Source organism: Manis pentadactyla, chromosome 9 (genome assembly GCF_030020395.1).
Source record: "Manis pentadactyla isolate mManPen7 chromosome 9, mManPen7.hap1, whole genome shotgun sequence".
In the NCBI taxonomy this organism is placed as follows: domain Eukaryota; kingdom Metazoa; phylum Chordata; class Mammalia; order Pholidota; family Manidae; genus Manis; species Manis pentadactyla.
In genome coordinates this window covers 58276451-58304314 of record NC_080027.1, presented here as the reverse complement: position 1 = coordinate 58304314, position 27864 = coordinate 58276451, and the positions used below count along the sequence as shown (strand labels likewise).

The 27864-nt window shown below is 39.1% G+C and overlaps 1 protein-coding gene across 1 annotated transcript; it reads left to right on the top strand.

Moving 5' to 3' along the window:
• Window positions 1–1414: 1414 nt before the first annotated feature.
• On the top strand, window positions 1415–27864 carry SPTY2D1 (SPT2 chromatin protein domain containing 1). Its single transcript, XM_036920151.2, has 6 exons — window positions 1415–1673; window positions 18390–18504; window positions 19288–20793; window positions 22199–22367; window positions 23624–23701; window positions 24654–27864. The coding sequence occupies exons 1-6, from the start codon at window positions 1614–1616 to the stop codon at window positions 24745–24747; spliced, it is 2022 nt and encodes a 673-aa protein (XP_036776046.2). The 5' UTR covers window positions 1415–1613; the 3' UTR covers window positions 24748–27864.

The window sequence follows — 27864 nt, the reverse complement described above, 5'->3', positions numbered from 1 at the left end:
CAGTTGAAAGAGTAAGAGAAGCTTTGCCTAATATTTTTTTTAACAGTGTTACTGATGTAATTTACATACTGTAAAAAATGCACTGTCTTGCCAAAGGGTTTCAGCCCTGGGCAAGTTCACTATGGATGCAATGTGACCAAAGAAGTGACAGTAGAACATTCTTGGGGTGAAAGGGTTATACCCAACTTTATTTCCACGGAGGCAGGTCAATCACTAAAATCTCGTCCACTCAGAGCGAGTCTACATGCAGCAAGCTGGGCTCCACGTCTGGGCCTCTCTACCCACACAGATGTCCTCTGGGCCTCTCTGCCTGCACAGCCGTCCCAGTCTCTGTCCTCCACGGTGCCACCGCTCCAGCCTCTGCTCTGCTCTCCTGCAGCCTTGCAGCCGTGCCACCGTGTCGCCCAGAGCACTGGGCAGGGCTCTTTATATAGAGTCAATAACACATCGCCCACACGTGTAATGAACTACCCAACGAGGACTAGGTGAGAATCCTGGCCACAGAAACCTTCATTTTATCCACATGCACTTACTTCGAAAGTATATTTTTTAGTAAATTTACAGTACCCATGGCCAGTCTAGTTTCAGAGCATTTCCATCACACCCTAAAAGATCTTTATTGTTGGTTTGCAGTTAAGTCTGGCCTGCTCCCATGCCTTTCCCAGGCCTGGGACTAATTAGAGGTCAAGATTACTTTACAGACCCCAGGTAACTCTCGAAAAGAGCCCAGGACTGGACTCCCAATGATTATGAATATGGGGCATATTATTAATGTATTATCAGTGTGGCAACTATGTCCAGGTTGGGTCTGTATTTTTGTGAGAAATTACTTCATTCACCCACTAAACAAAATTCACCCGGCTTCCCTACATAAAGCTTATTATCGAAATGGAGGAAAAGCACTAAGCTTGTGCCTCTACACGTGGCACGCGCGCACCTAAGTAGGAGGTCAGCACACACCAAGTGGCAGGGAGCGATGAGTACTGTATCTGAGAGAGAGGACAGTCGGTGCTGTGTGCGCCTGCGCAGCATCGCGAGCTCCTAGAAACCGGTAACTGAAACGCCCGCTGAAGACCTGTGGGTTCTGCTGCTGGGACCCTGTCATTTCAGACCTGAGCGTCCACACGTGACACCCAGCTAACCCAGGCCAGGTAGGCTGGTAGGTAACACCCCAGCCCCTCGCTCTCCCTACCCACAGCTCACAGGCAGCAACACTATTATGAGGGCGCGCGCACCGGCCTCGGGCAAAGCGGCCCTCTACCTTTGCCACACCCCACAGTTTACTAGGCTGCGTCTCCTTGGTCAGTGAAGGACTTAGTCCCGCCCCTTGGGGCTGACGCCACCAGCCACGTATCACGTTTCTACGTGTCTCGAGTCTAAAAACGGAAGTTACGCCAGAGATTCGCTAACAAAGCGCCGGACCTGAAAGAATATAGGTCGCTTGAGGAAAGGGGGCGGGCAGACGGAATTGGACGGCGCCGGAAGTGGTCCTGCTGGGGAGGGGTGAGAGAGGGGTCGGCCGGGCAGTTCGCTTGGCTATAGCTGGGAGCCTCGGGAAGGCGTGCTTTCACTCCTTTCCGAGAGTCTGGCCCAGTGTCCCCGTCTCGGCCAACATGGATTTCAGGGAAATTCTCCTGATAGCTTCCAAAGGACAAGGTGTCAACAACGTGCCGGTAAGTACCAGTCGGGGCGCCGCTGTAGGAGATCCTAATCTTCAAGTTGGGAATGTGTGGTAGGTGGAACTTCCAGGCATCCGCATACCGGCTCCGGGAAAGATCCGGGCACCTTATTTCTTTTTCTTGGGCTTCTACACTCCTGGGAGCTCAGGGTGAAGAGGGTCTTAAGACGCGATGCGAGAGCTTTCCGCGGAGTGAGTTTCGCCGACTTAGTTACCCCTAAAGCACGGACTTTGAGGTTTGGGTGTTTTAGAGTTGCGTGAAAACTGGAGAGTGGAGCCGTGTCTGGTACATAGTGGAATCTAGCGCTAGTAGTTTTTGACGTCGGCATAAACTTCAGTTCAGAGGTTGTGGAAGAAGCATGTAGGGGAGTTCAGGGTTTTTATGGACAGCCTGATAGCCTTTTGGCTGATTTCCCACCGGATCAAATATTTTGTGATCTCCCGAACAAGTTCTCTCACTTGTGGCCCCACCCACTTAGCCAGCGAGGTGATTAAATTACCACTTTCCGAAGGGATCACCTTTTCTATTGAGAAGAGAAGTCGAGCGGTTCCACGATATCCTTGGCCAACAGAATGGGTGAGCTAGTTTCAGCTTCCGTTTACTTGTGGCCTTCCAGATTTGTCCTTGTTAGAAATTTGGGTCCCATTTACTCAGTAATGCTTGCTAATTCTGTATGTAATATTCTCAAAGCAGTATAAGACTTTCTAAATCTAAATGCCGAGGTAGTGGAGAGTGCCAGGTTTGCGGGGTTGTAGCTGTTTTGCATAAACTGATCATTTCTGGAGCCCCAGATGGTACCCACAGCACAGCTGTAAACCGATAAATTGCATTGTGATACCTGCGGTTTGAGCAGTGAGGTGTAGAGCTCATATAGCTCTCTGTAAAGTCAATTCAACTGGAATTTATCGAGCTCTCACTAGGTGCCCTGCTTTTCTTAGATTTTTGTGTATTTGCAATGTTAATGATATTCTCGAGCTTTTGTCTTCTGGGGTTTGCCTAGTCTTTTACTGATGATACTGATCTGAAGACAGTAATATAACTGGTAAATAAAACTGATATCCATTAGTTTAATATATATATTCATCTGCCATCTCAAGTACTCTGAATAATCATTCCCCTAAACCCTGAGTCATAAGATCTGCAGGTTGAAGTGATGGGCTTAAACCTATGAAACCTTGAACAACAATTACTTTCTGCCTCTGTAAGTTTTGTAGGTAAGTTAATATTGGGTCCGGTAACCATTCATTTTTGCATGTTAGGTACATATTTCATTTTAGATCTTCCTGAATATTAGTGGAGGTCAAAGATAGATAATACTAGTTTCGATGTCCAGAAATATTCTGTAGATGAATCAGAACCAATTTATTTCTTATTCTAAAAAACCAATAACTGCTGGGAGAAAAGCAGGTATTCCTAGAGCAGATGACTTCAAAATATCTGTATGTTTAAGAATATATGCATTATCTATCCATGTATGATTGGAATAACAAAGATTGGAAGCAAAAGGGAAAACAGGTAAATTGGGAAGGTCATTTAAAAATAAACAGATAAATATAGACTATATTTTATGAAAGTGCCTTTCCCTGCCCACCCCACCCCAAAGCTAGTAAGCTTAGAAGTTTTAGATAGCAGCATTATAATTCTTAAATCACATGAAAGTACATCAGATGAAAGTTTTACATCAGATCAAAATACATCACAAAAGAAATTGAGAAACAGAGCAAGATGGTAGTTAAATTTAATCCATGATCTTGCTTTAATTTGGTTTGTCTAATTCTGTTACTTTATCAGCTCAGTGTAAAGCCTTTTAGAACATAGTCAATTATGAAATATATTGTACGGTGTAGCAGATTATTATAAAGCAAGTATCCTTGTAAATTACTATCCAAATCAAGAAACATTTCAATTCACGTACACACCCTGCCGACATACACTTTATTGATTGATTGATGGTTTGAGAACCAGAGAGGCTTTGCAGTAATTGACAGGCATGGCTCCACCCCTCTGGTGCTTGATTCATATTTCCCTTTTAGCTATCTTCTTCCCTACTTTCCATTTGGATCCTATCAGAGCTGGCATTCAGATTTCAGTCTTCAGAGTTCCTTTGTCACATCTTTGCTCTAGAAGGGAAATGTAATGACTAGTGTTGGTAAGGCTAAAATCTAAAACACTTGGAAAGCCACTTCAGACTCCTTGCAGGGCTTTATTTTTAAGCAGTGTCTGTTGTATCGAGCTTGAGAAGCAATGAACATTTCCCAAGTGGGAATCTTTTCTGTCGTTTCTTTTTAGGAGAAATAGTTATCTTTATAGTGTTTTCATTAAAATAAAGGATTGCATCATGCCTAGAAATATTAGACATGCTATCATTTCCCAGTGGAAAACTGAATACAGAACACAGCTGATCCAGGTGATGTAACCACCCATTGTCTTTAGCTCTGTTTATATTTAAAGGAGAGAAGATATTTTTGGTAACTCTGCATTTGAGATTTTTCTCCCTGGGTTCTTTTAACAGAAACAAACTGATTGTCTCATTGTGATGGAATAATAGAGCTTAGAATATGGATTCTTGTAGGTTTCAAGTAACTATAATTGATGGCTTATAATACATGAGATAAATTACATGGTCTTCCTCACAGACTGCAAAAATCATCCCAGACAAGATACCGTTGTTCTGGTGTGACCCTCAAACCAAATAGTAAAGGGAAAGCCTTCATGTAGTGCTAGATATATAAGGATATGGGGGGCTGTGGCCCCTTGAGGGTAAGAATATAGATACTGAAAATGGAGCCTAAGGACTTTAACTGGGATGGCAAATTCAGATGTCTTCAAAGGCCAGGTAGATTTTGTATAAAATGATAAGGGCCAAGCTCCATGTATTCAATAGAAGCCTATCATTTGTTACAGTAGTATATTCTACTTTTAAAGAACAGTATGGGCCAACAAAAAGTTGCTGCTGGGAGTCACTTTATAACCGTTTCTCTGTAATCCATAACTGGATTGTTTCCTACTCTTGCATCTGAAGATGGCTTTTCCAGTGCCTGGGGCAGCTTTGGAATGCTCTCCTAGAGCTGTACTTTTCAACCAGTATTTTAGGGAGTGGGTCTTTACTACCCAGAGAATCTCATTGTGAATAATCATAATGATGATTAGCAACACTTAACATTCATAACGCTTATCACCCTGTGCCAGGCACTGTTCTAAGCACTTTATGTGAATTAATTAAACACTGTAATAACTGTAGAAGGAAGGTTGTTTTACAGATGAGGGAACTGAGACACAGAGAAATGAAGAAACTTGCCCAAAGTCACACAGCTATAAGTGACAAGGCTAGTAAAGACAGAGCTGAGAATCTGCTAGCTCCAGACTTCTTGCTCTTAAGCACAACCCTGTGTTGAATGAGCAGAGTGTACTGGATATGGGGTGGTGAGAAAGGTTATTTGCTATAAAGTCTGGACCTACCCCCCAACTCCAGCCTAATATAGCCATAGGTGGGAACCCTATTTGTTTTTTATGATGCTTCTCAGCATAAAGTCTTACGTGAGAGAATGTGAAAGCCAAACCAACAGCGTTTGGAAACTGGTGGATAGAGATTTACAGCCTGTTTGGGAGAGTGCCAACATGGTTAACAGAAATAGAGTCTGAGGGTGAGGGAAGATAAGAAAGTTCAGTGGTGACCTGTTTGATGTAATCATGCTGTCCAAATGGCAGGTGGAAGTGGCATTTACGATTGAGGTTAGAGCTAGAGATGAAAGTGTTGGAATTTCAAGTTAGAAGTGAGGCATGTTGTACTGGGAACATTTTTGGACCCGAGTCAGGAGACCTAGGTCTAATTCAGACTGCTGCAAACTGTGTGACAGCAGTAAATACACAGTTGTCCTTTTTGGGCCATTTCTAACAGGTTGGACTGGAGGTATCTATCTGATACTACATTTTATAATCAGGTTATATTTTTATAAACACAGTCATAGTAAATTTTACATTTGACTCCATAGCAATCCTAAATAGCATGCCTTTTGGTTATTCTGTCTTCACCCTCTTGCCCAAGCAAGCCTAATGCTAACCATTGAGTTGCCAGGCCTGCATACATTCCCTTTTATGATGCTTTGAGAAGATTTTTAGAAATTGTGTAGTGATTATTAAAGTTAAGGATGTAGTCTTTGAATATGCAAATCTCTCTGTAAAACCAACAGCAAATTTATGTTTTCTACAATTACAATAAAATGTAACAATATGTTACAATTCTAATTGTAATCTAATCTTTTTTTTGTATCATTAAAATACACAAGCAACATTGTGATTACTAGATTCCCCCCATTATCAAGTCCCCACCACATACCCCATTACAGTCACTGTCCATCAGTGTAGTAAGATGCTATAGAATCATTACTTGTCTTCTCTGTACTATACTGCCTTCCCCACCCCCCTACATTATGTGTGCTAATTGTACTCTAATCTTTATCTAAGTAAAGAACAGCTTTCAAGAAAAGATTGACTAGTGATTCCAATATAACATGTAGTGAATTCATATTTCCGGACTAAAAGCTCCTTATTTTCTTAATCTGACCAAGACAATATAGTTTCAGTTCAAGGAACACATATGTTTTAAAGTGATTTAATGTTTTTTTTAGGTCTGTTGGTTTCAGAATTACAAATCTTGGCAAAATCTCTGATAATCATATTTAAATGGCATGAGCTTCATTGTCATGGATTATTCATCGGGGTTCAGCAGAATAACGGAGTTGGCTTGCAGTATAGTAAAATGGATACACTTAGGATAAAAGAAACTCTTGTCCAGCTGCTTTTCATGAAGCTCAAACAATGAAGCAGCCTGATGCCTTAAAACAGACTCACAATTAGTGAGTGCATCTTGGTGTGCTGCTGTTAGAGCTAAATGTGACCATCTGATGCAGGAGAACGTGTGAAATAGTTCTTCTGCCTTATTAAATAGAATATAATGTAATCCCAGCTTTTTTTTTTTTTAACATGGTTCTCTAGTGGGCTTACCCCTGTGGGGGTAGAGGGCTGTGTAATAAAATTCTATTACAACAAATCTTTTCATAACAGGGTCTGACTGCAGCCCCCTTTTGAAAGGGCTAGGCAGCTCAATGTTAGAATTATCTATAGTTATACATACCCAAGAGAAATGAAAATATACATTTACACAAAAACTTGTACACACATGTTCACAGCCCCATTATTCAAAATAGCCAAAAGGTAGAAACAATCCAAATACCCATGAACTAATAAATAAATAGGTAAAATGTGGCTTATTTGTATAATGAAATATTATTCAGCCATAAAAACAAGTGAAGTACTGATACATGTTACACCATAAGCCTTGAAAACATTATGCTAAGTGAACTGTACCAAAATATAAAAGCTCACTTTATCAGGATTCTGCAGAGAAACAGAACCAGTAGGATTTATCGTAGGGGTATTGGCTCACATTCTGAGAGCTGAAACTCAGGCTAGTGTTAATGCTGTATCTTGAGGTAGAATTCCTTCTCTAAGAAACCTGTTTTTCTCTTAAGGCCTTCAACGGACTAGATGAGGCTCACCCACATTATGGATGATAACTTAAGGCTAGCTGATTGTAGATGTTAACCACATCTGCAGAATACCTTCACAGCAACACCTAGATTAGTATTTGATTAAATACCTCGCTACTATAGCCTAGCCAAATTAACACATAAAGCTGACCATCACGGCCACATATTGTATCAGTTCATTTTTTTTTCAAAGTTTTTATTTGAACAAAAAAATTACATACTTTATATATGTGTTATTGGAAAAGACAACAGAATAAAATTACATTACATAGTTGTAAGTAAATTACTGATAAAATTTACTTACTATTACATAATTGTCATTTTTAAAGTTCTAGATATATTCTGTTTTTACTCCAAAAGAAGTAAAACATCCCTGGTGATACATTTAATGGTCCTAGAAACTAATCATTTCTTAATTTCAATTAAGTCAGAGAAATAATTTCTCAGTCCAAGGATGTTAGGAACAAATTTACAGAGCATTCTTCAAAAGATACTCGCTTGGCCTTTGAAGGTGTCTGTATCTCTTTTCAAACTTAATAGAGACAAGGAAAATTTTATGAAGGTTTTCAAAATATATTTTGTATAGTCACTTACCTTTATAATCATTTATCTATGGCCTCTATATTTTAACCTTATTTTATGATGCATATCACTATGTAGAGATACACTGGGCACATGATTTCATCACGTATATGAAAGTAGTCTGGGTGTAAAATGATTGAAGGGCCAAGTTCCATGAATTCAATAGAAGCCTACCATTTGTTACAGTAGTTATATTCTACTTTTAAAGAACAGTATGGGCCAACAAAAAAGTTGCTGCTGGGAGTCACTTTATAACTGTTGCTCTGTAATCCATAATGGATTATTCCCTACTCTTGCATCTGAAGATGGCTTTTCCAGTGCCTGGGGCAGCTTTGGAATGCTCTCCTAGAGCTGTACTTCTCAACCAGTATTTTAGGGAGTGGGTCTTTTAGAAACTGCTGCCCTCACAGAGACTTCTGTTGCTGCTTTTCCCACCATCGCTACCTAGAGAATCTCACTGTGAATAATCATAATGATGAGTAGCAACACTTAACATTCATAATGCTTATCACCCTGTGCAATAGGGCAAGACTTGGCAAATCCATGGAGACAGTAAATAGGTTAGTGGTTGCTAGGGGCAGATGTGAGAGGAGATTGGGAATGACTGCTAAAGAGTAAGGAATTTCTTTTTGGGATGAAGAAAACATTCTGGAATCAAATAGTGGTGATGGTTGCACAACTCTGAATATATTAAAAACCAATGAAACACACATTAAGTGGGTGATTTTAAGGTATATGAATTGTATCTCAATAAAATGTTAAAAAAGAAGAGGGTCATCTATGGAGGCCCAGTCCTTTTTTTTTGTCCCAAATTTCTAGGTTTTAACCCAAACTTTGCCTAAGAGAACATTTTAATATTCTTGTATCTGCTTTTGAGTACATCAAGCTACAGAGGATTTAAGAAACTATTGATTATGATCCAGCTCATGGCAATAAATAAGATTAAGCCTCATCCATTGGGAACTTGCCCTACTTATTTCCTGGCAGACCCATGAAATAAGATGTATAGATTTACTGAATTTCTTCTACTTCATAGGGACAGGACAGAAAGTACCACAAACTTGTTGGGTTAAATGTGAGGCCAGTTTAATAAGTATCCTTTAGGATTAGAGGTGTTAAAAAAAAAAAAGGTGAATTTGAAATTAGCATGTGAATTGATAGAAATAGGTGTGTACTTTTGAAAAAAGCTAAAAATAATCTTTGGAAGTCTTTTCTGAGTGAATCTCAGTTCCCAGACACCCCGTGGCTCCCGTATTTATTGCTTGTGTCTGCCTTTGCTGTATTTATATTCCTCATATGCACTATACCAAAATCTGGCTGTACCATAATTTTAGGTAATACACAAGTAGTTTTTATTCTCATAGTTGTATATTTTAAAAAACAGTTCTATTTTGATTTGATTCAAAAAATGTAACTAGCTTTTCAAGCCAGTGATTTCATGGATGTCATTGCTTGAGGTAAAGCTGTAATAATAAGTCTTGATGTTAGGTTTATGTTTTCTTGAAATTAGTAAATAATAATACAGGTGGTATACTAAAAGGGTAAAAATCATGAAGGTGGTATGTGAACAACTAAAGCTTAGCCTTAAACTGTACTGCATTGAAACTTGTTTTCTGTTTGGGTGCCTATATTCAGTCAAGAGTAGCTTTCCTGCTAGTCATACTCCAGGGTCTATCTCTTAAATCCCAGATTAGGAAAAAAGATGTCTATCCTGAAATCAGATTAGGAAGTACTCATTGCTGAAGTGTTAGGTAACAAAGCAATCCTCTTTTAAATAACTAACACTAAGGTATATATATTGGAAGTTTTGTGGGGAAAACCCTGTATAAGCTTTGATTTGTCTGGTGAATCTGTTGGGGGTATAGTTGGCACTGACAGGAAAATCTTAAGTCTCGGGAACACAAACCCATGCCTCCTTTTCTTACAAATCTGCTTATAGGATGGAGTCTCTGCTTTTGTCTTTTGCAATGTGAATCATACTCACGGTGACACTTCCATTAAGAAAATGTGCTTCCTACAAGTAGTGACTCTGTGGCATCTTACTACACTGATGGACAGTGACTGCAATGGGGTATGGGGGGGGGGACTTGATAATATAGGTGAATGTCGTAACCACATTGTTTTTCATGTGAAACCTTCATAAGAGTGTATATCAATGATAATCTTAATAAAAATTGTATAAAAAAACAAAAACAAAATGTGAGCTTCTTGTGGATAAGGCCTGTCTGAGGTTCTTATAAACCAGGATGATTTTATATATCTACTTAGGTAAGCAATACTCTCTTTCTTCTCAGTCTCTTTCACTCTCCTTTTTCTCCTTCGAATATTGACCCCAATACACTATGGAAAAGGTCTACAACTAAATTTACAAAGATATTGACTTATTAAAGGATTTCATTATGACCCAGCCAAGGTACTTGGAAAGGAATCTGGATGCCCTCTTTGGGATTTCTCTTTGTCAGGGATGTGTCACGTCTCGGCATTGCTTCCATGCAGGATTTTCAGGTTGGATTAGGGCCTGCTTCCTTGGCCAGATGCTTTGTCAGTAGACTGACTCAGCTGGAACTTGTAATCTGTTTCAAGATGCCCTGTATTTGGCAGCCAGACAGTAAGCATGGGTCTGTTGGCTTTCCTCCAGGAATTTGATACATATTTTGGAAATCACTTTTTTGGTTCCCAAGTAGCTCAATTTGTTCTTGGAGGTTAGTGTTTCCTTTTTAACTAGCACAGCAACTGGTTCAGTGGATAAGAATGTCATATGCTTAACAAGACCAAAAAGGGAGGGTATTTTAAAAATCTTATTTCCTCACCCATAAATTTAACGTAAAATTGCCTTGGAAATGAATCATCCTGGTCTTGAGTTATTAGCTCTGTTTATCATACTTCTCTAATGATAGATACTTATAAAATGGAAATAATTTTCCTTTCATAGCTCAAATTACCATTATTCTAGTTTTAGTCATTTCCTTAATGTAGTTACATAAAAGTCAAAGCCCAGAGAAATACCATCTGTGCCAGGATAATGTTAGTACTTTATGGGTGATACGGAAACCTGCCTAAAAGAGTTTGTGTGGCAAATTAACATTTCATGAACGTAGAGCTACATTTAAAGGTTACAGAAAATTGGGCTTTTCTTGCTGCTTAGATTTTTTTTGAAGTGCTTTTTAGCTGTGGTTTGCCACCAGCTTTGCCTATGGTCAAAGTAAAATCTCAGTGTTTCCTGTTATAAGCAAAATAACCTATATAGTTATGAGACCTTACTAGAAAATCACTTGGCAAAGGGTATTCAGGAGAGAAAACAGTGGTGAGTAGTAGTTTTTTTGTTGTTGTTTATTTGAAAAGTTGGACTTTGGAATGCTTAGTTTTGAAGGAGGTTGATTTTTTTTTATCAGAATTTTTTTCTTTTGAGAGGGCATCTCTCATATTTATTGATCAAATGGTTGTTAACAACAATAAAATTCTGTATAGGGGACTCAATGCACAGTCATTAATCAACCCCAAGCCTAATTCTCAACAGTCTCCAATCTTCTGAAGCATAACGAACAAGTTCTTACATGGTGAATAAGTTCTTACATAGTGAATAAGTTCTTACATGGTGAACAAGGTATTCTGCAGATGTTGATGTTGGAAGTTCTTCTTCATATCATATCTTAATTCGTTTTCTGGGTAGCCAAATTAGGCTTTGATCCTCTGTATAAACACAAACAAACCCTTTGCCCACCCTTTGATATGACCTTATTACCATTGTGAAGAACCTATTGGAGATCACCACACAGTAACTGCTTTTTTTTTGTTAAGAGAAAGGAATAATATCAGAAAAATGTACTTCCATAGCTGATCATCTGACACACTTTAAAAGATGAAAATTAAGGATATGTAAAGCATGCATTAATTGTTGATTTGCAGTTAGTTTTATCCTATCAGGAAGTAATCCCCCTTTTTTTTCTCTTTTTTTTTTGTTATCATTAATCTACAAGTACATGAAGAATATTATGTTTACTAGGCTCTCCTCTATACCAGGGCCCCCCAACAAACCCCATTACACTCACTGTCCATCAGCATAGCAAAGTGTTGTAGAATCACTACTTGTCTTCTCTGTGTTGCACAGCCTCCCCTTTCTCCCACCCCCCACATTATGCATGCTATCATAGTACCCACTTTCTTCTTCCCCCTCTTATCCCTACCTACCCACCCATCCTCCCCAGTCCCTTTCCCTTTGGTACCTGTTAGTCCACTCTTGGATTCTGTGATTCTGCTGCTGTTTTGTTCCTTCAATTTTTTCTTTGTTCTTATACTCCACATATGAGTGAAATCATTTGGTACTTGTCTATCTCCGCCTGGCTTATTTCACTGAGCATAATACCCTCTAGCTCCATCCATGGTGTTGCAAATGGTAGGATTTGTTTTCGTCTTATGGCTGAATAATATTCCATTCTGTATATGTACCACATCTTCTTTATCCATTCATCTACTGATGGACACTTAGGTTGCTTCCAATTCTTAGCTATTGTAAATAGGGCTGTGATAAACATAGGGGTGCATCTGTCTTTTTCAAACTGGAGCGGTGCGTTCTTAGCGTAAATTCCTAGGAGTGGAATTCCTGGGTCAAATGGTAAGTCTATTTTGAACATTTTGAGGAACCTCCATAATGCTTTCCACAATGGTTGAACTAATTTACATTCCCACCAGCAGTGTAGGAGGGTTCCCCTTTCTCCACAAACTCGCAAACATGTGTTGTTGTTTGTCTTTTGGATGGCAGCCATCCTTACTGGTGTGAGGTGATACCTCATTGTGGTTTTAATTTGCATTTCTCTGATAATTAGCGATGTGGAGCATTTTTTCATGTGTCTGTTGGCCATCTGTATTTCTTTTTTGGAGAACTGTCTGTTCAGTTCCTCTGCCCATTTTTTAATTGGGTTATTTGTTTTTTGTTTGTTGAGGCGTGTGGGCTCTTTATATATTCTGGACGTCAAGCCTTTATCGGCTGTGTCATTTTCAAATATATTCTCCCATACTGTAGGGTTCCTTTTTGTTCTATTGATGGTGTCTTTTGCTGTACAGAAGCTTTTCAGCTTAATATAGTCCCACTTATTCATTTTTGCTGTTGTTTTCCTTGCCCGGGGAGATATGTTCAAGAAGAGGTCACTCATATTTGTGTCTAAGAGATTTTTGCCTATGTTTTTTTCTAAGAGTTTTATGGTTTCATGACTTACATTCAGGTCTTTGATCCATTTCGAGTTTACTTTTGTGTATGGGGTTAGACAATGGTCCAGTTTCATTCTCTTCCATGTAGCTGTCCAGTTTTGCCAGCACCATCTGTTGAAGAGACTGTCATTTCACCATTGTATGTCCATGGCTCCTTTATCAGATATTAATTGACCATATATGTTTGAGTTAATGTCTGGAGTCTCTAATCTGTTCCACTGGTCTGTGGCTCTGTTCTTGTACCAGTACCAGATTGTCTTGATTACTATGGCTTTGTAGTAGAGCTTGAAGTTGGGAAGTGAGATCCCCCCTACTTCATTCTTCTTTCTCAGGATTGCTTTGGCTATTCGGGGTCTTTGGTGTTTCCATATGAATTTTTGAACTATTTGTTCCAGTCCATTGAAGAATGTTGCTGGTAATTTGATAGGGATTGCATCAAATCTATATATTGCTTTGGGCAGGGTGGCCATTTTGACGATATTAATTCTTCCTAGCCAAGAGCATGGGATGAGTTTCCGTTTCTTAGTGTCCCCTTTAATTTCTCTTTAGAGTGTCTTGTAGTTTTCAGGGTATAGGTCTTTCACTTCTTTGGTTAGGTTTATTCCTAGGTATTTTATTCTTTTTGATGCAATTGTGAATGGAGTTGTTTTCCTGATTTCTCTTTCTATTGGTTCATTGTTAGTGTATAGGAAAGCCACAGATTTCTGTGTGTTAATTTTGTATCCTGCAACTTTGCTGTATTCCTATATCAGTTCTAGTAGTTTTGGAGTGGAGTCTTTAGGGTTTTTTATGTACAATATCATGTCATCTGCAAATAGTGACAGTTGGACTTCTTCTTTACCAATCTGGATTCCTTATATTTCTTTGTTTTGTCTAATTGCCGTGGCTAGGACCTCCAGTACTATGTTAAATAACAGTGGGGAGAGTGGGCATCCCTGTCTTGTTCCCGATCTCAGAGGAAAAGCTTTCAGCTTCTCACTGTTCAGTATGATATTGGCTGTGGGTTTATCATATATGGCCTTTATTATGTTGAGGTACTTGCCCTCTATACCCATTTTGCTGAGAGTTTTTATCATGAATGGATGTTGAATTTTGTCAAATGCTTTTTCAGCATTTATGGAGATGATTATGTGGTTTTTGTCCTTTTTGTTGATGTGGTGGATGATGTTGATGGATTTTTGAATGTTGTATCATTCTTGCATCCCTGGGATGAATCCCACTTGGTCCTGGTGTATGATCCTTTTGATATATTTTTGAATTCGTTTTGCTAATATTTTATTGAGTATTTTTGCATCTACATTCATCAGGGATATTGGTCTGTAATTTTCTTTTTTGGTGGGGTCTTTGCCTGGTTTTGGTATTAGGGTGATGTTGGCCTCATAGAATGAGTTTGGGAGTATTCCCTCCTCTTCTATTTTTTGGAAAACTTTAAGGAGAATGGGTATTATGTCTTCTCTGTATGTCTGATAAAATTCCGAGGTAAATCCATCTGGCCCAGGGGTTTTGTTCTTGGGTAGTTTTTTGATTACCATTTCAATTTCTTTGCTCGTAATTGGTTTGTTTAACTTTTGTGTTTCTTCCTTGATCAGTCTTGGAAGGTTGTATTTTTCTAGGAAGTTGTCCATTTCTTCTAGGTTTTCCAGCGTGTTAGCATATAGGTTTTCATAGTAGTCTTTAATAATTCTTTGTATTTCTGTGGAGTCTGTTGTGATTTTTCCATTCTCATTTCTGATTCTGTTGATGTGTGTAGATTCTCTTTTTCTCTTAATAAGTCTGGCTAGAGGCTTATCTATTTTGTTTATTTTCTCAAAGAACCAGCTCTTGGTTTCATTGATTTTTTTCAACTGTTTTATTCTCTCAATTTTGTTTATTTCTTCTCTGATCTTTATTATGTCCCTCCTTCTGCTGACTTTAGGCCTCATTTGTTCTTCTTTTTCCAGTTTTGATAATTGTGATGTTAGACTATTCATTTGGGATTGTTCTTCCTTCTTTAAGTGTGCCTGGATCGCTATATACTTTCCTCTTAAGACTGCTTTCGCTGTGTCCCACAGAAGTTGGGGCTTTATGTTGTTGTTGTCATTTGTTTCCATATATTCCTTGATCTCTATTTTAATTTGTTCGTTGATCCATTGATTATTTAGGAGCATGTTGTTAAGCCTCCATGTGTTTGTGAGCCTTTTTGTTTTCTTTGTAGAATTTATTTCTAGTTTTATACCTTTGTGGTCTGAAAAGTTGGTTGGTAGAATTTCAATCTTTTGGAATTTACTGAGGCTCTTTTTGTGGGCTAGTATGTGGTCTATTCTGGAGAATGTTCCATGTGCACTTGAGAAGAATGTATATCCTGTTGCTTTTGGATGTAGAGTTCTATAGATGTCTATTAGGTCCATCTGTTCTAGTGTGTTGTTCAGTGCCTCTGTGTCCTTACTTATTTGCTGCCCAGTGGATCTATCCTTTGGGGTGAGTGGCGTTTTGAAGTCTCCTAAAATGAATGCATTGCATTCTATTTCCCCCTTTAGTTCTGTTAGTATTTGTTTCACATATGCTGGTGCTCCTCTGTTGGGTGCATATATATTTAGAATGGTTATATCCTCTTGTTGGACTGAGCCCTTTATTATTATGTAATATCCTTTATCTCTTGTTACCTTCTTTGTTTTGAAGTCTATTTTGTCTGATACTAGTACTGCAACCCCTGCTTTCTTCTCTCTGTTGTTTGCCTGAAATATGTTTTTCCATCCCTTGACTTTTAGTCTGTGCACGTCTTTGGGTTTGAGGTGAGTTTCTTGTAAGCAGCATATAGATAGGTCTTGCTTTTTTATCCATTCTATTACTCTGTGTCTTTTGATTGGTACATTCAGTCCATTTACATTTAGGGTGACTATTGAAAGATATGTACTTATTGTCATTGCAGGCTTTAGATTCGTGGTTACCAAAGGTTCAAGGTTAGCTTCTTTAGTATCTTACTGCCTAATTTAGCTCGCTTATTGAGCTATTATATACACTGTCTGGAGATTCTTTTCTTCTCTCCCTTCTTATTTCTCGTCCTTCATTCTTTATATGTTGGTTGTTTTATTCTGTGCTGTTTCGTGTTTCCTTTAACTGCTTTTAGTGGGTAGTTGATTTTATTTTTTGCCTTTAGTTAGTATTTGGTTGGTCTGCTCTCTTTGCTCTGATTTTATTTTCTCTGGTGACATCTGTTTAGTCTTAGGAGTGCTCCCGTCTAGAACAGTCCCTCTAAAATACCCTGTAGAGGTGGTTTGTGGGAGGCAAATTCCCTCAACTTTTGCTTGTCTGGAAATTGTTTAATCCCTCCTTCATATTTAAATGATAATCGTGCTGGATACAGTATCCTTGGTTCAAGGCCCTTCTCTTTCATTCCATTAAATATATCATGCCATTCTCTTCTAGCCTGTAAGGTTTCTTTTGAGAAGTCTGATGATAGCCTGATGGGTTTTCCTTTATAGGTGACCTTTTTCTCTCTAGCTGCCTTTAAAACTCTTTCCTTGTCCTTGATCTTTGCCTTTTTAATTATTATGTGTCTTGGTGTTGTCCTCCTTGGGTCCTTTCTGTTGGGAGTTCTGTGTATTTCTGTGGTCTGTTCGATTATTTCCTCCCCCAGTTTGGGGAAGTTTTCAGCAATTATTTCTTCAAAGACACTTTCTATCCCTTTTTCTCTCTCTTCTTCTGGTACCCCTATAATACAGATATTGTTCCTTTTGGATTGGTCACACAGTTCTCTTAATATTGTTTCATTCCTGGAGATCCTTTTATCTCTCTCTGTGTCAGCTACTATGCATTCCTGTTCTCTGGTTTCTATTCCATCTATGGCCTCTTGCATCTTATCCATTCTGCTTATAAATCCTTCCAGAGTTTGTTTCATTTCTGTCATCTCCTTTCTGGCATCTGTAATCTCCCTCCGGACTTCATCCCTTAGCTCTTGTATATTTCTCTGCATCTCTGTCAGCATGTTTATGATTTTTATTTTGAATTCTTTTTCAGGAAGACTGGTTAGGTCTGTCTCCTTCTCAGGTGTTGTCTCTGTGATCTTTGTCTGCCTGAAATTTTGCCTTTTCATGGCGATAGAGATAGTTTGCAGAGCTGGCACGAGTGATGGCTGGAAGAACTTCCCTTCTTGTTGGTTTGTGGCCTTCCTCTCCTGGGAGAACAGCGACCTCTAGTGGCTTGTGCTGGGCAGCTGCGCACAGACAGGGCTTCTGATTCCTGCCCGGCTGCTAAGGAGTTTATCTCCGCTGTTGCTGTGGGCGTGGCCTGGCTCGGGCAGCTACTCCAAAATGGTGGAGTCGCGTTGGAGCAGGAGCTGCTGGGAGGCTATTTATCTCCGTGAGGGGCCTCTGTGCTTCCTGCTGCCCAGGGGGTTAGAGTGCCCAGAGATCCCCAGATTCCCTGCCTCTGGACTAAGTGTCCCAGGACACTTCCATCCAGTGGTGGGGTCTCTGTCCCTTTAAGACTTCCAGAAAGCACTCACTTTTCTTTGTCCCCAGGGCGCCGGCTGCGGGGACCCACTCACAGATCTTACTGTCCTGTTTCCCTAGTATCCAGGACCCCATGCATGCACTGTGTCTGCACTCTGTTCCAGATGGCTGGGGCTGGGTGTTTAGCAGTCCTGGGCTCCCTCTCCCTCCCTGCTCTGACTCCTCTCCTCCCGCCTGGAGCAGGGGTGTGGGGCGCTTGGGTCCCACCGGGCCGGGGCTTGTATCTTACCCCCTTCGCAAGGCGCTGTGTTCTCGCAGGTGTGGATGTAGTCTGGATGTTTTCCTGTGTCTTCTGGTCTTTTAGGAAGAGTTGTATTTGTTGTATTTTCAAAAATATATATGGTTTTGGGAGGAGATTTCCACTGCTCTACTCACACCGCCATCTTTGCTCTGCCCCAGAATTTTTTTAAGTGTTAATTTTTATTTATTTATTATTATTATTTATTATTATTATTTTGGTATCATTAATCTACAGTTACATGAAGAACATTGTTTACTAGGCTCCCCCCTTCACCAAGGCCCCCCCACATACCCCTTCTCTTTTCAGAATTTTAAAACACACAAACTGTTCTAAGTGGTGATTCTTTTTTAGTCCCTAGTCTAGGTACCTTTATGGGAAAGCAGTGTTTCTCTGAATTGTTCATTTATGCATTATGTGGGATGTTAAAAAAGAATTCTGCACCTAAAAACAGTCATGCAAAATCCTACTTAGCCTGAAATTTTATAGTTAAGCTTTCATTTGGTTACATGATCTCTTAATTACTCAGAATTAAGTGCTTTAGTAACATTTAACTCTGTGGCTTGGCGCAGTGCCTTTCACCTAATAGGTGATGTATTTTTAAAGTCAAATTTCTTACAACTTTTTACTCTGTTCTTATTTTTAGAAAAGGTATAGTTTGGCAGTGGGGCCTCCCAAAAAAGACCCAAAAGTTAAGGGTGTCCAGTCAGCAGCTGTACAGGCTTTTCTGAGGAGAAAAGAAGAGGAGCTAAGGCGAAAAGGTATGTATTTATAGCTGCCTACCTTTACAGTTAGCTTGTACTTAACCAGTGGATGTTTGTAATAACAGTGTAATGGATTTGTTGTTTGTGTGTTTGAGTCAGCTGTATTTATAACATTACATATGTTCCCATGTTGATCACTTGTACAGATAGTATCCTTTATTCCCTCCTAGAGTGAAAGCTTTTAGGGAATATTGACCATATCTTCAAATTGGTCATAGTAGGTCGCTAATAAGAGGACCTACTTATTCATTCTTTGACATTGGTTCTGGATCTACTTATTTTATAGTGTGTGTGTGTGTGCGCGCGCGCGTGCACATGCACACGTGTACATGTGCATATTATTTATTATTAATACTGCTATCTAAAAGATGGACAAATTTTTGAAGACCAGTAAACTCAAAAAGTAGTTCCACTTCATTCAAATGACAGGGAAACTGAGTAAGTTTTAGTATTAATTGAGTCATAATAACAACTGTTAAGTGAGTACTAATGTTCCCTTAACTTGGTTTATTTATTTGGTATGGACTATTTTTTCTATTTAAAGCTGAAAGCCAAGTCTCTCACTTGCTTAGTCATATAGAAAAACCCATGTTACCCACTGATTATGTAAAGATGACTCAATCGGTACTTGTTCAAATGACTTCCTCATTTGATTCCTAGATGTCTTCAAATTGTAACTCAAATGCTGCTTGTGTTTTGGCCACCTGCTCGGTTTCAGGTGAACCTACTGTTTTTATCTTGAAACCTTGAAATAATATATTCTTGCTTTGTCTCTTTCAGCTTTAGAGGAAAAAAGGAGAAAAGAGGAACTAGTGAAAAAGCGAATTGAGCTAAAACATGACAAGAAAGCAAGAGCTATGGCTAAGAGGACCAAGGATAATTTCCATGGTTACGATGGGATTCCTGTTGAGGAGAAGTCAAAGAAGAGGCAGGCAATGGAAAGTCACACTAGCCGGGGAACAGACCAAGAGTATGAGATGGAAGAAGACGATGAATTCTTTGAATACAATCAAGCAGAGTCAGAGCAGGAGTATGAGGAAGAGCAAGAGCCTCCCAGAGCAGAAAGCAAACCAAAGGTCCCCCTTAAAAGTGCCCCACCACTCATGAACTTCAGTGATTTACTCAGGCTGGCTGAGAAAAAGCAGTACGAGCCAGTGGAGATCAAGACTGTGAGAAAAACAGAAGAGCGGCCTATGACTGCAGAAGAACTTAGAGAGCGAGAATTCCTTGAACGGAAGTCTAGGAAGAAGAAACCTGAGACAGACACAAGACTACCTCCAATCAAAAAGGCAGCCTCTCATAAAGAAAGTGTGGGCACAAAACTTGGCAAAGGTTCTGGGGACAAGCAGCCTTCTGTTAAGGGTACTTCCCTTCTTCATGCTGAGAAGAAACCCAGACCCAGCACAGCCAGTGAGAAACACCTTGGTTTGTCTTCATCCAAATCCATGCCGGGGGAGAGGACCAAAGCAAGAACTGGCAGTTGCTCCCAACCGTTGCTTCGTGAGGGCCATGACAGATCTGTTTTCAATGGGGCTGGAAAGCCCAACTGCAGCACCTATTCACCAAGTGTCCCAAAGACTTACACTAAAGGGACTCAAAGATCTGCTACTGAACACAAAGCCAAAAAATCTCCTCCCCATCCCATCCATTCCAGGCCTGGGCCTGTGGTCACCCCACACAATAAGGCTAAGAGTCCAGGTGTCAGGCAGCCAGGGAGCAGCTCTAGCTCAGGGACTGCTCGGCCAACAGTTAGTTCTGGCTCCATGCCCAGGCGACAGAATGGCAGCTCCAGCTCAGGACCCAAGCAGTCAGTTGGTGGGACCAAGAGGCCAGCCAGTGACTTAAACCCCTCTGTACGGACAGTGAGTGGTGCGAGTTGCCCTGGGCGACCTGCAAGCAGCTCAAGTGGCCCTGGGCGACCCATTAGTGGCTCAGGTGGTTCTGGGAAATCTGTGGGCTGCTCTGGTGGACCCGGGTGGCCTATAAGCAGTCCACATGACCTTCGACGACCAGTGAGTGGGTCAGGTCCCCCTGGGCGACCAGTCAGTGGTCCTGGGCGGTCACTAAGTGGCTCAGTTCCAACTGGACGGGCTATCAGTTCAGGCCCTGGAAGACCAGTGAGCAGCTTGGGACCTGGACAAACAGTTAGTAGCACAGGTCCCCTCCTGAAGCCCAAGTGCACTGTTGTCTCAGAAACAATTTCTTCCAAGAATATAATTAGCCAGTCCAGCAATGGACAGATGAATGGAATGAAGCCTTCCTTACCTGGCTACAGATCTGTCCAAGGTAAACTGCCCCTACCCTAAGAGTATTTGTCACTATGGAATTAGAAAGAATACTTTATTTTATATGACCAGAGACCCTGTGACCCTTTCCATGTGCCCTTATGTTGATAGAATCCTGATGTTTTATCTGTCCGGTCCTGAGAGTTCCTTTAGTGATCATGTCTTGGGAAAGGTGTTCGAAAGAGGCTTAATCCAGGGCCCTGTGTGTAATGTCTCAAAGTGCAGTACTAGGATATGTGATTTATAAGACAGGGTAGTGTGTGTGCCTTGTATGTATAATTCAAAGAATGAATTTATCTTTACCTTTTCATGAGGACTAGAGAGACCTGTCTTCAAGGATTGGAGTGTATTTGTAAACTTGAAGCCATTTGGTGCGTTATTTATTCATCAAATATTTGTTAAAAAACCCACTATGTGCCAGGAACTATTTTAGACTGCTCTTTATGTTTCTGTTTTTTACAGTGGACAATATCAAGGCCCTAGCTACTGATCCTTTAGGAATCTCCTGTGCCAAGGTACCAGATCATTGGTAGCACCTATTAGCTGCTAGGTTACAGTGTCTTCATGGTAATAGCATTTGTTAAAGCACTTTTTAGACACCACGGAGAATGTAAAAAGACATGTTTTAATCTTTCTACTTCATCTGGAACATTGGTTCTCAACCAAGGATGATTTTGATCCCCAGTGAACATTTGGCAGTGTCTGGAGACATTTTTAACTGACACATTTGGGAACAGGGGTGTTACTAGCATCTGGTAGATAGAGGCCAGGATGCTGCTGCATCATACGAGGCACAGGACAGCCTTCTCGTAGTAAAGAATTATCTGGCTCAAAATGTAAGTAGTGCCAAACTTGAGAAAGAAACCTGGAGCAAAGGAGACAAGCCATGAATATTAAGTACAACTGTAGAACAACAAAAGGAGCTTCTGTAACCAAGGACTGGGAGGCAGTTGTGCTCAGATGCTGGTGTATTGATCAGTGCCTGTCCTTTCCAGAGTTTTTTAATTAGTCTTTTGGCAAAATGACAAAAATAAGGGTAGTGTAGTGAGTTTTTCCTAAAGTCAGTTTTAGTCAGTTTGTATAATTATCCATAGGTTTGTGATTGTACAGCTATTTACAAAATTTTTTTTAAGAAATGTTACCAGTTTTTTAAAGCCAGAAGAATGGTAATTACTAAGCTAGAAAATGTACCAGATAGTTCTGGTAAACCCTGGAATAAACAGGAATTCTCTTCCTTGTGGATATTATGAAACAGCAGGGATGATGTAGTAATGACCCCATGCTGTGGGTCAGCTTTTGCTAACTGTTTTTGAGGATACCATTTCCATGAGTTCTCAAAATCTCAGTTTATATAGAACCATTTTCAATTTTAATGCTCTTAAAAATAATGGCTTTTCTATTTTTAGGTCCTCAAAGGCATCCCTTCCCTGGTGGTTACAAAAGGCAGCGAGAATACGAAGAGGAAGATGATGATGAATATGACTCTGAAATGGAAGATTTTATCGAAGATGAAGGAGAGCCTCAGGAAGAAATATCTAAGCACATTCGAGAAATCTTTGGCTATGACCGAAAAAAGTAAGACTCACAAAGATTTAGATAAATGTACTTTTAATTTTGAATAGTTTGTGCTTGGGGGGGAATAAACATTAATAGTAGAGGCATTAAATACAATTCTTAATTAGGAACACTTGGATGATTATTTAGATTTACTCTTGGCACTTAAGAATTACTTCAGAATTTTTTGTGTAGTTACTTGCATGAGGGCCAGAAAATAATCCCTTTTTAAACCACTGTCCTTATAAAATAATATATTTAATGACAGTGAAGCAGCTTAGTGTAGTAGAGCTAGATTGGTTTTGAAATCAGGTGGCCATCCACAGAGCTATGTTGAAAGCTGGTCTGATCTGATGCCTGCTTTTCTTTGGTGTAAAAAGCTTTGCTACTCAAAAGGCCCCATGGCAGTAGTATGGGACCTGTAGCACTGACATTACCTGGGAGGTTGTTAGAAATGCAGGCTCTCAGGCCCCACTGCAGATCTACTGAACCCAAGTTGGCTTTATAAAGTTCCCAGATGGTTTATATGCACATTAAAATTTGAGAAGCACTGGTATAGAGGAAAGATCAGGGTTTAAATGCAAGTTCCATGATTTACTAGCTGAGTAAACTTGAGCTAAATTATTTTTAAAATGATATTTAGGAGGATCAGATGAGGTGTACTATACATGTGAAACAGAAGGGGCTTACTACAGTGCCTATCCGTCAACAATTACTACCTCCTTCAAAGCCATGGATATGAGAAATTAGAAGACAATCCTAAGAAAAGTTATTTTTTCAAAAAGACATTTGGTAGAATAAAGAAAATTAAAAAATCTAATCTTAGTAGTGTCATTAGCTCCCTCTGTGTTCTTGGTCAAGCCATTAACCTCTACTTCAGTCTCTATTCTAAAGTCCTTCTCTACCTACTAATGGTCATGAAGCTCAAATGAGATAAACATTTTTCATATATATTGTGCTTTCAGGGTTTTACTATAAGCTCTCATGAAAAAAGAGGTGAGTGAGTTGAGTAAACATGGTTGGCTTCGTACTTCACCAACACTGGATTTGGAAAGAGTTATCTTCTGGGAGTAGTAAAGACTCATTTAATTTGTCTTTACTTCAGAAGCCCCCTCTGCCCATCCTCTGCCCCCCTTACTTTGCCAAGCAAGGAGGAGTAATCCTAAGTGTGTGTTTGACTTAATTATTAAAATGTTCATTTAAAAAATATGAGGATGATTTCCTTTAGAAAATTGAATTTTTGTTCTTTTTTCTAATAACTGATTTCCTCTTATCAGATACAAAGATGAAAGTGATTATGCCTTACGTTACATGGAGAGTAGTTGGAAAGAGCAGCAAAAGGAAGAAGCAAAGAGGTAAGTACAAAATTTTGCACATGTGAGCAGGAATGTCCTAAAAATTCTTGTTGACTGCTTCAGTTGTACCTTTGGGATTTGGGGCCACTGTTCTGAATCCCAGTTGTGCTTACTTGCTGTGAGCCTATTGACAAACCCCTTAGCCTTTCTAAATTAAGTTTTCTCATTTGTAAAATGAGAATATACTATTTTTACTCTTTGAGGTCTTGTGAGGATTAAGGGAATACGTACAAGTTGCCTAATGCAGTGCCTCACCCCTGTAGGCACACAGTAAATGCTGGAGGCCTCCTCTGATCCCACTGTAGCATGATCTTATTTTTCTTTCCCCATCCTAATTGTCTTTCCACATTAGGTGCATCTCAGTTTTGCTAACCTGTATCTCTGCTGGCCTCAGAGACCTGGTGAGGGATACTGAGTTTCCTCTGATTCCTGTGTAGAAAAACCTGACAGAAAATGAATGATAATTTATTGGGTAGGGATAACAAGTGATATTATTCACCAGTTAGCTGGATGAAATAATTTGCCTCAGTCTCAACCCAGAATATTAAACCTCTTCCTTCCTCTTGTCCTCCCCTCCTGTAATTAGATAAAATACCAAACTAGAGTGTTGGGTAGGGACAAGAATAGAACATTTTATTGAGTGTTTCTTGTTTATCTCAACACTTCTAAAAATAAAGAGCAATTTATATTTTCTTACTTTAAAGGGAATATTAAGGCATTTTGTGTTGAGGTTTTATGTGAGGTCTTTTTCCCACTGCAGTTTGTGTGTCTGGCAGTGCTCCTGGTAAAAAATACTCCTGCCAGTCAGTTTTCAGTGGTGAAACTGAGGCATTTTGAGTGTATCAGTCAGCACATTCCCAGGTGATATTTCATTCTTGCTTTTTAAAGAAAGTGGTAATTTCATATATATTAACAAATACCTTCCCTCTCCATTTTTTTTTTTTTTTGACAGTTTAAGACTGGGTATGCAAGAGGACTTAGAGGAAATGAGACGTGAAGAAGAAGAAATGAAGCGCCGAAAGGTCAAGAAGCTGAAGAGGCGTTAGCTGCTTTTATTTATTTTTGTGAAATTCTGGAGACACTCTGCTGCAAGGAAGTCCTGCCTTCAGACTGAAGAAGCCCCCTTATCATTTTAGATTTATACTTGGGTACTCAAGGAGAAAGAATGCATACTGTCATTTGAGCATAAAGTATTGTCAAATACTTTCCAGGGTGAAATCTGTAGTGCAGATGATAAAATGCCCAGTGAGTGATATAATGCTCTTACGAAGTTAACTGTTCACAGGTGCCAGCCTTGATCCTGAGGAGCTATGCACTCTAAATGTGGGGCCGCTCACCAGTCAGCCAATCATGCATCGTTCTTTGGTACTTCAAGGGAAAAAAAAAAAAGATCGTCTCTTGACTTCCATAATTCTGCTGATGTGTGAGTAGAGCATTTCCTGGCTCCCAGCAAACTTACTGTCTTTTTATGAGGAACCTGGCCCCCTTCCATGAATGTTGCCAGCAATAAAGTGACCTGTCCTAATCTATATGTTTGGATTGAGTGAGAACTTGAAAATGTAGAGTAGGCCTTACAATGATATGGATGTCATCTCTGTGACTTTGAAGTAAAAAGTAGAATAAATTACATTCTGCATTATTCATGGATTGGATGCTGAGCATTCTTGTTCACTAATTAGGCAATTAGGAAATTATAAATTTTTCCATGTTAAAACACAAGGTATGCCATTTACTATGAAAATATTCTTTTCCAAGTTTTCCTTTCAGATTTACTGTTATGTTAGCTTTAGTGTAAAATAGACAAGGTCACTGTGCTGATTTTTATCTAAAAATTCATTTTTATATTAAAGAAAAAAGTACTTATTTTATTCAAACATTAGATTTGGAAGAGTAATAGTTTAAAAAATAAGAAAGTGATGTGAGGCTCCCCTTCTCCTTATTCCCCTCTCCTATTATAAAGATATTTTGGAAAAAGATGCCCCTGTACCTCTTAATGACTGCATTTTTATCTTAAATTCTTTAGAAATTGCAAAAACCAAAAAACAATTCATGTTTATCAAGAGCACCACTTTCTCTTCTTGTCCACATTGCACTTTTATTTCAAACTATGCACTGTGAAGAGGTTTTTCCCCCAGGTAGTAAAGCATGTTCCCTGTTACTGGTGTTTTACTGGGCTATGGAACTTTCTTCATTCTTACCTTCCTTAAAGTCATGTCTATAGACTTGATATCTCTTAAGCCTCAAAGAAAATCAGCAACAGAAAATGAGATAGGATGATGCTAGAGTGCATTTGTCCTTGATTCTAAATGTGGAGGGTAGGAGACAGTGGTATATAGGCTTGTAGAACAGTTCTATAATAAACATTGCAGCTGTCTTAAGCCATTGGGATGGTGAGGATTAACAAGTAGGAGAGGTTGTCCTACAAAGATTCCTTACTTTTCAGCAGGTCCAAAAGTTGTTTTTGTGTATCCTTTTTATCCATAAAGCTTTCTTTATTGAAATTTGAGTATTATAGATGGTCATCACTAGCTTCCCTTAATTAGACGACCATGTATCCCATACCTAACTTATTTTGAATTGAGTTTCAAATTTTGAAAATGCTAGGATTTAAGTTTGAAATTGAATCCTATGAAAGGTGTCTTTGTCACTGGGAATAACGTCCCTTAGTGCTCCACACAGAACTGTAAAACTGGTGGCAGAAAATCCTGTTGACTACATTTCACTCATCTCAGATACCTTCAGTGAAATTGATTTCAGTGTAGTGTAATAAAACAGGTTTGGGACATTATTTCCTTTATTGTCACTTAGATGGTCCTCCCCCACAAGTTTTTTTTCTTGTATCTGTTTTTTTCAACATTCAGTCTCTCTGAAATCCATAATTATAATCAAATAATTGTCAAACCTGAAAGATTTCTGGTGGCTTAAGGTTTACTAGCACTTTACTCAATGATATTGTGCAGTTATTTGTACAGAAAGGCACTGTTGTGCTAGATGAAAGTTCGAGAACTTGGTAGGAAGTCAGGTTGTGTCCTTAAGTGTCTGTCACCTATGAGTGCATTTCTTCTATAACAGATGTGTTCTTCAGCATCAGCATTATAAAAAGATACTCAGTAGCTCATTTAAAAAAACTTCTGAGCCTTGTAAATTAATTTTGGTCTAGTTTCCAAATCCTGTCTTCCATTTTGTTCTGTAGTTTCAGGCTGTCCTTATAAAAAGCTGACAAACCTCTGAAGAAACTGGAATAGGCTGTTATTTTTATCAAGGTTTACAAATTAAGTGCTTGATTTTTAATATGTCTTCTATTGTTTTGATTTTCAGATTTTATTAATTCAATATTTGAAGATGTGCCTTTTATTGGGTAATGTTAATTCACGAATGTAGTAATGTTATTTCACGATTGTAATAATGTTACATGATCATGGGTGCGGCATTCTCTAACAGATGATGTGAAGGGAAAGTAGTTTTCATAAAACTCGAATGGCTCTTATTGCACAGTCCCACTTTTGATGTTGCTAAGTCAAAGCAAGGGGCACTTTCTTTTATGGCTACTTTCAGAACTTGTCTTTGTATTTTCTCTAAACTATAAATGCAATTATGTCCATTTGGAGGCCAGGGTACCACATGTCACAGGCAGCCTTACATGTGTGCCATGAAAAGGTTCAAAGACTGTTAACAAAAAAAGAAAGTCTATGGGAACTAGAAATTTCACTTTTTAAATGTAATCCCCAAGATTTTCTCCAAGAAATAAATTACTCTTTTGTATTTTGTAACTTAAAAGCAGCTATTAGTACATTTCTGAGATACAGCAGGAGACCAAAATGAGTTCAGAAAGAGAATAAATATATGAAGAGAGACTGGTTGGTTTATTTTCAATGTACTGAATATATTAGACTACTATTTATTTTGTGAGTGGATGTGATGAAATAAATATTCAGGTGTTTAGTGAATGATTAAGAATGGGATATAGATTTCTTTGGAGTTATTAAATCCATCATGTCTTTACATAATGGACAAATCAAGTTAAAAAAAATTTACATAGCTTAGCTTGTTTTCTGGTGCTGTTGATCTGCAAGAGAATCTACTTTTGCATACACAGGTGAAAGTTTTGCAATTTATGTATAAAATAAATTGTAGGTATTAAAAATATTTTATTGATATTTTCA